The sequence below is a fragment of the Crocodylus porosus genome, unplaced genomic scaffold (genome assembly GCF_001723895.1).
Source record: "Crocodylus porosus isolate Cpor-Errol unplaced genomic scaffold, CroPor_comp1, whole genome shotgun sequence".
Lineage (NCBI taxonomy): Eukaryota > Metazoa > Chordata > Crocodylia > Crocodylidae > Crocodylus > Crocodylus porosus.
This window is the reverse complement of record NW_017728949.1, coordinates 1898993-1908995: the sequence shown is the minus strand read 5'-3', so window position 1 is coordinate 1908995 and position 10003 is coordinate 1898993. Positions and strand designations below refer to the sequence as shown.

The window sequence follows — 10003 nt, the reverse complement described above, 5'->3', positions numbered from 1 at the left end:
CACTCTTTCCTGCTTATGCAGGGGGTCGGACTCGATGATCTATTGAGGTCCCTTCCGACCCTAGCATCTATGAATCTATGAATCTATGACACAGGTTCCAGGCTCTGCTCTGAATCAAGAAGAGCAAAGGGCTTGAACCTTGGTTTTTCAAGCACATGTAAATAATGTTCTGAGCACAGAGCTATAGAATCCATCTCTGTCACCAATGACAAGCTAATTATTAATGGGAAGTGGAACATCTCTGTGGAGGTATTTTCATCGTTAGGGTTACTGCCGGCACCCCACATCGGGGCCGCTTACCCGACTCCAAGAAAGAACTCGCCTGTGGTTGGACTCATTGCACACGCTCAGCTCGCCTGCCACGACTTTGATGATAATCCTGAATGGTTCAGATGGTCCAGCACGTGACATTCCAGAAGTGAGGCTCCTTCGTTTCTCGCGGGTCCTGCGTTGCTGAGGGCTCCGCCTCCCCTACACCCTCACCCAATCCACCGGGGTCATGACCTTCTATGTGGTCAGGCCATGTGTCAAGGTATCTCTCAAATTAGTCCATAAAAGAAGCGCAAAAGGGTCAACGCAAAAAGGTACGGCCAGGGATTCCTCAGAGCTTGAGGACCGCTTCAACCCTCCGTGGACATCCTACTCTCTTTCCCTGTATGCCGCAGGGTGAGACCCCTTCCCCAACTCTCAAGGAGTTCTTCGGCCCTCCCTAGGGCTCCCCGAGACCTCTCAGTCCCCCACTATTAGAGCAGCGATTTCACAGCCTGTGACTGCTCTTATACTACAGTCTATACGGTAGCTGGGCCCGCCGGGTTCCAGCTGCTCCCGGCGGTATTACACAGTCCGCAGCCTCGCTGGGCTGGTTCCCCGGGCTCACAAACCCCGCTGGGGCTTACCCTTCTGCCAGAAGGTCCAGCTGCAGTTCAGGCCGGCGCACATCTGCACAAGCATGCTTCCGTCGTTGCCTGCTTCTGTGCTGGCCGCTTCCGGTTCCGCCCCCTGCTCTGCAAGATACTGGCGTCTCTTTTATGCTGGCGTTCACCGTCCTGGCTCCTCCCGCCTCCGTGTACCTGAAAGAGGTGGGTCCGTGCCCAGCGTTCTGGGCGTGAGTGCGAGGGATTATTGTGGTTGTGCCGGGGCGGGGAGCCTCGGAGCCCGCCGGCTCCTTCTCTCCCTCACAATCTCCACCAGGAGAGCGGGAGAGGAAGTTTGGGTCTGCCACCCACTAGCTAGAGATCTTGTTTGGGACGTAGGAGACCAGGTTCAAGTCCCTGCCCAGAATCAGGCAGAACACTGACATGAAAATTAGTCTGTTTTCCAGGTGAGTGCTGTAACCACAAGACTATCAGCCAGCTTGGCATGTGTTCTGTTTTACAGAATATTTCAAATCTGGTTTTTGTTGAAATGTGGAATGAAAAGAAAGGTTGAAACCTCAACATGCTTGTAGCAGGAGACTTGGTGCTCTTGCTGCTTTAAGGGATGCATCCTGCAGATATGGCAGGGGGGCAGTTAGGAGCCACATGACCAAAAGGGGATGAGTCAGCAGAATCTGAGCCCAGGGCTTGAGCTGAGCAGGCAGTCTATCCCTGAGAGCTGTGGAGGGAATTGCTTATGAGCAGCAAGGCTGCAATAAGGCACCTGGTTAATATCTGAGCTGGGGTAAGCAAGACCGGCGGTTTAGGGACTGAGAGTGTAGGGTCAATGGAGGGCTCAACTGGCATGGGAGCAGGGCCAGGGCCCAAGGGATAGGGGCCAAGACCAAAAAGCAGGGCCTCAGCCAGGGTTGGGGACCCATAGCCCGTGAGAGGTAAGTACCAGGGTTGGGGACCTATAGCCTCCTCAGGTCTTAACTGGCTTAGGAAGCAGGGCCAGAGCCCAAGCAGAGAGGTCAAATGCCAAGGAGGACCACAACCGGGGACTGACAGGGGCGGGGACCCACAGCCCAGAGGAGGGTACAGAAAGGGCCAGGGACCCAGTGCCTCTGAGAGGTGGAAACAGGGTTAGGGACCCAGGGCTGGAAGTAACCAAGATGGGCAAAGTGCCCAGGCATGGGTGGAAGGAGGCAGAGGTCTGAGCCCAGGAAGGATAGAGGAGAATGCAGGCCTGAACTAGGGAGGCTTGTATGTAGTGAGAAGTGGAGATGAGGAGGCCATGTAATTATCCCTTAAAGTGATGAATAAGGGTACCTTTACTCATGAGCATGAGATCTAGCATGGGGAGTCCTTGGGCAGCCTCCCTTTTCAAAAAGGGAGTGGCAGGTGAGTTGGCAAAGAGATGGCCCCAAAGAGAGCAGAGGTGACAAGGGCTAAGGGGGCTCCAGAGGCTTTGTGGCCACCCCTGGGGAGGACCCTGTTACAATGTCCCACAGATTGGACTGGCATGGCCAGCTCTCCACAGTCAAGCCTGATCCCATAGGCTAGTATGTCCCTAGGACAGTGGCTTTTTGTCATGCTTGTGTATGATCCAGGCATCCCAAAGCTTGCAGAAGAGTTGAGCTTGTGCAGTCTCTTCTCCTATGAAATGCAAACTGTATCACCAGTGCCTCAGCTTGGGTAAATCATTATTGATTGCAGTGGAGCTGTATTAAACTATACCTCAGGCCCAGTCATTTCGACCAAAACATAAAATACTCTGTAGTCATGACTCAAGAATGTGCTATCCTAACACTAGGGTTTTATGCCAGGGCTAGGGCTGATTAACTCAGAGAATCAAGAGCTACAGCCTATCATCCTCTCCCACCAATAAATCGCCAGTGCTAAGGGGATCATGGGCACAGCAGAGACTTTAGAGTAAGGGCTAAATGCACTTCCCAAAGTGCCATCTTAAGGATGGTTAAAGTCACTGCACATCAGGAGTTCCAAGATGAATGCTCCCACAGTGGCCCTTGCCCAGGTCCAGGGCACAGCTTGTATATTTTATGTGATACTGTACTTCCAACAGGAGTTAGATGTGTGTGTGACACAGGCTTAATGCTATTGCTGGGATTTTAACTCTTGCGTTTCCTGACTTCCATGATTTTAATTGTTCAACAATTTTAGTTGTTGTGCTAATGTTTTTGGATTTGATTTTTTTTAAGTAAATATAAACACAAAGATAAAGGATTCTCGTACTGTTGGGCCTGTGGAGCTTACAGACCCTAATTTATTTACCAACCTCAAACCCACCAGCACATACTTAGTTACGTGCACTCAAGTGAGTATCACACAAAGAAAAAGGCTCTTTGGTTCTTCTAGAGGGCTTGACCCTGCCTTCTCTGTTCATTTGAGGTGTCCCACTGAGTTCAACAGAATATTCCTGCAAAATAGGACACCTCACATGAATAATGGTTGAGAGCCCTACATGGCACTTGTAATCATAACAATATTCTCTCCAGCGCACATTCAATATGCAGTTTTCCAGCCATCGCCAGCTGTAATGTTGTTAAATCAAGCCCAATTGATTCTGTGTCTAGCAAAGGTACTTTTGAGTCCTCCCTAAGGGCTGCGTCCATAGCGAGCGTCATGCTCTAATCGCCTTTGCTGCAGCTGTGTCAATAAGATGTAGGTAGAATTTTTTTTTAAAATGGGAATAAAACTTTTTCACCTTCTCTGTCATCTGCCACTGTCTCCTTAAAACTTTGCTTCAGGGAAAGCACAAGACCCTCTAGAAATGGGATCAAACCTATCAAGAATATGCAACACCCCCAGGTCCTTTATTTCTGTCACTATCACCCTCTCTTCCGCCTTTGATGTCTCTGACTCACCAAAGCCCTGGTTCAGCGAGGTACAGAGGCCCAGAGGAGTTTCATCCACAGATTTTAAGGTTAGAAGGGAACATTATGGCCTCATTCACCCCCGTGCATGGTAGGGGCCAGAGAACCTCACCCAGGCTTATCTCACCTGGGTGATCCCTGTATCCAGCCCATTGAGCTGTCCTCTGTCCTTTGGTAAGAGACATCTGATCCTGATTCAAAGACCCCAAGTGACAGAAAATCCACCTCCTGGCCAAGGAAAGTTTCAGTATCCCTTTTCCTTGGTGTTAAAAATGTGGACCTTCTTCTAGTCTGAATTTGTCCAACTTCCACTTCTCACTACTGGATCTTGGTCTGCTTTTTCCCACTACTTTAAAGAACCCAGTTCTCAGTGAAAACTTTGCTCCATGCTGAGTGATAGACCATGACTATGCCACTTTTTTCCTCTCTTCTGGTAAATTAGGCAGACAGAATTCTGCTTGTCTCTCCCTGGGGGGCAGGTTCCTCAGCCCTAGGATCATTCATTTCCCATTTGTTGACATCCCAGTGAATGGTTGTCAATGGGATGACTCCTGTGTGTAAAATCAGGCAGGGGCTTCTGTACCTTGCTGAATCAGAGCCCTGGTCAGACATTAGTATCAGGCCTTCATTCATGATGGCTGGCAGAACCAGGCAGTGAGAGATTACACCCTTTCAGGGCCCATTAGGCCCATCTGTTAGGGACTGTGTGCCTTTTGGAAGCTGTACACAGAGAATGGTAATAAGGGATAACTGGGTCCCATTCTAGGGTGGTGGGTGTTGCTATCTGGAGTCTTGGGCCACTTTTGCAGCTGCAGGGGAAGTGGCCAGGAAGTGATGCTTGAGTTGCAGCAGATGGAGCACTGCTTCCATCATCTACATGTCAAAAGGACAGCGGTAGTATTTTGTTTCTGTGCTTTCCTAGCAGCTTGGACAGGTCCCCCAGTATGCATGGGGAGGGGTTGCATTTTCCTCCTGTAACTGTACATATAGTGCTGAGTGTATAGTCAGCCCCTGATTACTGCTTTGCTTCTTCCTAGGCGACTCACAAAATCCACACTGCTTCTCATCCCCCTCTTCGGGGTTCACTACGTGGTGTTTGCCCTGTTCCCTGAACACATTGGCGTTGAAGCAAGACTCTACTTTGAACTGGTCCTTGGCTCCTATCAGGTATCTGGACAAGGACAGCAGGAGGGACATTGTAGGGCAGTTGCAGAAGCCACCATAGGAACCTTGTGCCCAGCATCCTTCTCCTCATGCCATGGACCTACTGCCCCCTTTTGTACCCCACAAGGCCCTTCCTGTGAGCAAGGGGGAGGGGATGCAATGCTGGCTAATGCGCCACAGAGTCTTTTTATTTTAAAAATTATAACAAATACAACATTTCAAAAAACCCAGCAATTTAAGGAGATATCTGAGTGCCATGAACATAATGGCATACCACTGTATCACTACAGGTAGAACTGGCAGTGGATTGTGACTAACCTCCAGCAATATTCTGTAGATAAGTGGTGGGCAATTATTTGGGCCGGAGGGCCATTTGGCGAGTTTGGTTGAGCTGTCATGGGCTGGGTCAGCACTGCCCCTGCCCCCCACCCTCCCCCAGCCCTGCCCTGCAACAGCTTACCAAAACTCCCGAAGTGGCCCTCTGGCCCAAATAATTGCCCACCCCTAGGCAGAGAGAACAAAGGTTAGGGCAACCTAAATTTTGTTCCCCTCATTCTCCCTGCACCCCCTCCTCCACCCTGAGTCCCCAGCACATGGCTGGGTTGGGCAGGAGTCACTCCAGCTTCACCCATGTGGCCCAAGCGGTGCGCAGGAATACAGTGCAGCATTGGCCCAGCTGCATGCTGGGAACTCTGGGTCTGGCACACAGGAACACAGTGCAGCACCGGTGCCTGCAACCCTAGCCTGGCAGAGCCCAGATAAAGAGGGCCAGGAGCCACAGGTTTCCTTGCACTTCCTTCCCTGTCAGCTAGGACAACCTTACCTGAGCTTCAAGTCACTGGGCACAAGGTCTGAGTGACAGGCAGGCAGCTTCACTGGCAGAAGCCTGGTAAGAAAGAGGCATGGGACTTTTCCAATTGCAGAATCAGGATGCAAGAGGACCCAGCAGTGCCCGTTCCAGATCTGATGGCCATGCCAGGGTTTGGGCCCACCTGACCATAGGGGCCATGTGGACTTTATCAGTTGTTTAGCAACTGTCCCAAGAAGGGGCTGAAGATACAGGAGTTAAAACTCAGCCTCCCAGTAGAGATCCACAGAAGCTGATAAGGGTGGGAAGCAAGGTGCTCTCTGGAATCTTTTTGAGATTAGATCCAAAAGAGCATTTGATTAGGCACCTATGTCTGAGTGATTCATCCATGGCAAACCCAAGTCCTTGCTCAGCCACCTGGGAGGCTGTAGCACCTAAGTTTTAATGAGGAGAGGTACTTGGTGCTTAATATCCTGCCCATGCCCAAAGGTGCTGCCCTCTGAGCATTGCTGACCACCTCAGCACCTATCTCATGCCAAAGGCCACTTGAGGTTCACACCCTGCATATCCCTGCACCCAAATCCCCCGAGGCCTGTTTCAGTAGCTGAACCTGGAATATGTCAAATGCAAGCTGACAGCACTGAGTCCAGCCCTAAGCCCAGCAGCCATGGCCATCCTCATTAAAACTTAGAGCTGGAGGAGGTGCTAGATAACTGTCTAGCAGTTAAAGCATTTGCATATAAAATAGGAGACCTGAGCTTTAGGTCCTTTGCTGCCAGAGGGCATTCAAACACTTATCTCCCACTTGCCTGGTTAGTACCCTGGGCCATCTGAAGTGGGCTACTAGTCAGAAGAGGATGCAAGGCCATGGGCTCAAAGGAAGAATGAGTAAGCATGACTCCATCACCCAGTAATGAGGGCTTTCCTGTGGAACAAGGAAGCCTGAGTTCTGGTCCCTGCTCCTAATGCTCTGTATGCATTTTCTCCAATGACATGTCAGTCTAGTGCACCAACAGTCCCTGGAGCAGGGACTAGTCCCCAAGGCTTCTTTTCTTTCAGGGGAGTTTCCTTATCACTAAGCTGTGCCACAACCACCAAACCCCAGAGATTTTATGGATCTCAGCCCAGAGGCACTGAGATCGAGGGCCTGGCTTCTTTTCCACCCTTCTGGCCAGCAGTGTGGAATACAACAGGAAGAACTGTTTTCCAATGCAGCCATCTTGGGAACCACAGGAGAACAGTGCCCCAAGACATCTGCAGGACCTAGAATTGCTTTCATCCGTCAGTGATGGCTGTGCCAGATGGCCCTTCTTGTTAAATAAACAGCTAAAGGCAAAATATCAATGGTTTCTTGCAGGCCACACCCCAGCTCCCCTCTCTGCCACTGCTTAATGGGCATAATTTGTATACAAGATCTAAGGAAGGAGCCCAGAGGTTGATTTCCAAACTCCTTTGCTTTCCAGAGCCAGAGCTGAGCCAGGTGGGTTACAGGGAAGAGTCCCACCTCCCTTCCTGGAAGCACCCTAATCTAAGGCTGTCAAAGAGTATGAAGTCCAGCCACGTCTTATCTATGTTAAATTTCTTCCCTTCTGTTCATATTTCAGGGGTTCTTGGTCGCTCTGCTGTACTGCTTCCTGAACGGAGAGGTGAGTGACACCTACTACACTACTGTGTGCATACGTTTGCACACATGCTCACACATATACATATACACACACATCTACTACCAGATTGACCCACAAGCACACACCTGGTCATATACAGCCATATGCAAACAGACCTACATAAACATATCCATGTGCACACACAAGCACTTGCATTCATTCATGTGTGCAAATCCTCATATACCTTTGTGCCCATACAAACATGCCCATAATCAAACACACATGTCCAGTGTACCCAGTTCTCCTCAGACTCAGCAGAGCTGGAGTCAATTCAAATCAAACTCCCAGTGCAGTAGCCAACACAGGGACTGTGCCATTATAACTTGGAGTTCATCCTGTGCTCCCAGATGACTGGTTGGTGCAGACCCCTGCTTGCCTGGGTGATTACAGAAATTCCCAGTCCCGGCATGCATCCCAACCGAGTTTATTTAGTTTACCAAAGCACCTCTAAAAGGATAATAAACAAGGCCCTTCCAAACTGTGGCAGTAATATGCATCCCTGAGACCCCCTCCTTCTCTGCCTGATGCTTGTTATAAAGTTCAGCAAATCCTGAACCTCCCTGTGGCCCTAGTCCTGGTTCTGATCTCCATTTCCCATGGGTGCACAAGGGGCCCAGTGTGGGGAGAAGGCCTATAAGCTCTTTTCAATACAGATCTCTCATGATTTCCTGGTATGATGTTGCAGGTCCAGGCTGAGATCAAGAGGAACTGGGGCAAGTGGCAGTCATCCATGGAGAGCAATGTCTTCAACCTGGTAACCCAGGATTTTACAGCATGAGGAGGAAATGGGCTTAGACCTAAGGACTACTTAGCTACTCCTCGTCCTGGCACAGCAGCCCCAATGGAACCAGTGCAGCATGTTATGTTCCAGTTTGCCACTTGGCTTCACTTTCCTTGGCCAAACGGACAGAGACGGGCACTAAAGGAAAAGACCTTCTAGATCCCAGCTAACCTGTCCCCTGGGGCTGGGACCTTACAGTCCAGGTCTCTAGGGCTTTGTTCATGCTTTGGATCATAGGAAAGTAGGGCTGGAAGGGACCTAATCCAGCTGGAAGGGAGGCCATCCAGCCCAGTGTCCTGCTCAGGTCAGGTCTATTCCTTGCAACTGTCTGAGCATCTGTATTAAACCCCAAGGAACAGGTTGTCCTTGGTTCCCCTCGAGGGGAATGATTTCAAAACTGGAGAATTTGCTACTGGGAAAAGTCTTTAAGTGCTCCTTCTACGTTCTCAATGTTATTGTATTCCTCTTAATCCTCCTGCTGTGAACCTGCTTAAAAAACCTCCTCTGCCTCTGCTGTGGACCCCTGTCCTCTGTCTGTAGGATTCTCTCAAGGCTCTCAGCCAATATGTAGCTACTCCTGACACATCCAAGCCTCCTGTCTCCTTAGCAGTCTGGTTGCCCTTGTAAATACATGCCATTTTTCTCCATCTTTTTAATCCTGCATAGGACTGACTGGTAAGTGTGAATTCCATGTCATGAAAAATGCTGAGGTTTCAACACTTGGTTGAATGAAAACTGGACCTTGCAACACATTTTTAACAAAAGAGAGACAATCCCATCCCAAAAGAGATGATAGCCAGGTGGTCTCCTAGAAGGAGGGAGACCCAGGATCCAGTCAGTATTAGGGTAGTTATTTCCTGTACCTGTGCTCTAACCCCCAGCTATTTCTGGGCAGCTATGACCAGAAGAAATTTCTTCCCAGACCTGAGAAACCTTCCTGAAGAAAATTGTATCAACAAATCAGCATTTCCCCATAGAAAAAGATGTATCATTGAAAATTTTCCGATCAGCTCTTGGCCCTGAGCTACAGCATGGCTGTGTCCTGATTGGAGCTGAATGCTGCATTGCCAACATGGTCTGCCCTTAGCAGGAAGTGGTGTCAATAGCATGGGCTGCCCTGGGCCTAACTATTCTAATGTATTACTTGTACTACCATTGTGAGCCCTAGGAGCCCTAGTCACAGGGTAGGATTCCCCTTGTGCAAATGCAGCATTGCTGGCAGGGCCTGCCTGATGCTGAACAGACTGCTGACACAGCCTGTCTGGAGTCAGAGAGGGAGAGAAGATTACATTCCTGTTGCACAATGTGCTACTTGGCTGGACGGTTCATGTTTTGCTGCCATTGTGAGTTTGGTTTTTGCAGTCCTATTTCAGCCCTATCACCTGCTAGATATTTTCTTCCCCTTTAGATTCTTGTTTCTTGGTGGGGTTGGCCCATTCCCATACAACATCCCTTTTGTTTCTTTCTGGGTTTCCTGTTCCTCCTGCTCACCTCACTGATGCTCACTGCTGCTGATCAGGAAGCATCTTCCCTCCATCCAGACCCTGAAGAAGTGGCTGAACACAAAACATTTCCCTGCCTTGATATTTGGTTGTTTTGCTCATGCTTGATGTTTTTTTTGTTTGGAGTCCTTTAAGCTATTTCCTGGTTTCTGAGCTGGGATTCATACACACAGCAATTTAAATTTTGAAACTGGCATTCAACTGATGCCCAGGAAAAAGCCAACCTATTAAATAGGTACTTTGTGTCAGTCTTTCATCAGTCCCATGGGACGCCCATGCCTGCTATGGGACAGGGAGATCCGGGTGATGGGGATCCCCTACCCTCCATAAATG

The 10003-nt window shown here is 49.6% G+C and overlaps 1 protein-coding gene across 1 annotated transcript in view; it reads left to right on the top strand.

The window, feature by feature from the left end:
• Positions 1-9864, top strand: part of LOC109323191 (vasoactive intestinal polypeptide receptor 1-like) — a 47622-nt gene extending 37758 nt beyond the window's left edge. Inside the window, exons 11-13 of the mRNA XM_019554643.1 lie at positions 4789-4918; positions 7328-7369; positions 8073-9864. Coding sequence (XP_019410188.1) covers positions 4789-4918; positions 7328-7369; positions 8073-8165 — 265 coding nt within the window. The 3' untranslated portion in view covers positions 8166-9864. The remainder of the gene's footprint in view (positions 1-4788; positions 4919-7327; positions 7370-8072) is intronic.
• The last annotated feature ends 139 nt before the right edge of the window (positions 9865-10003 follow it).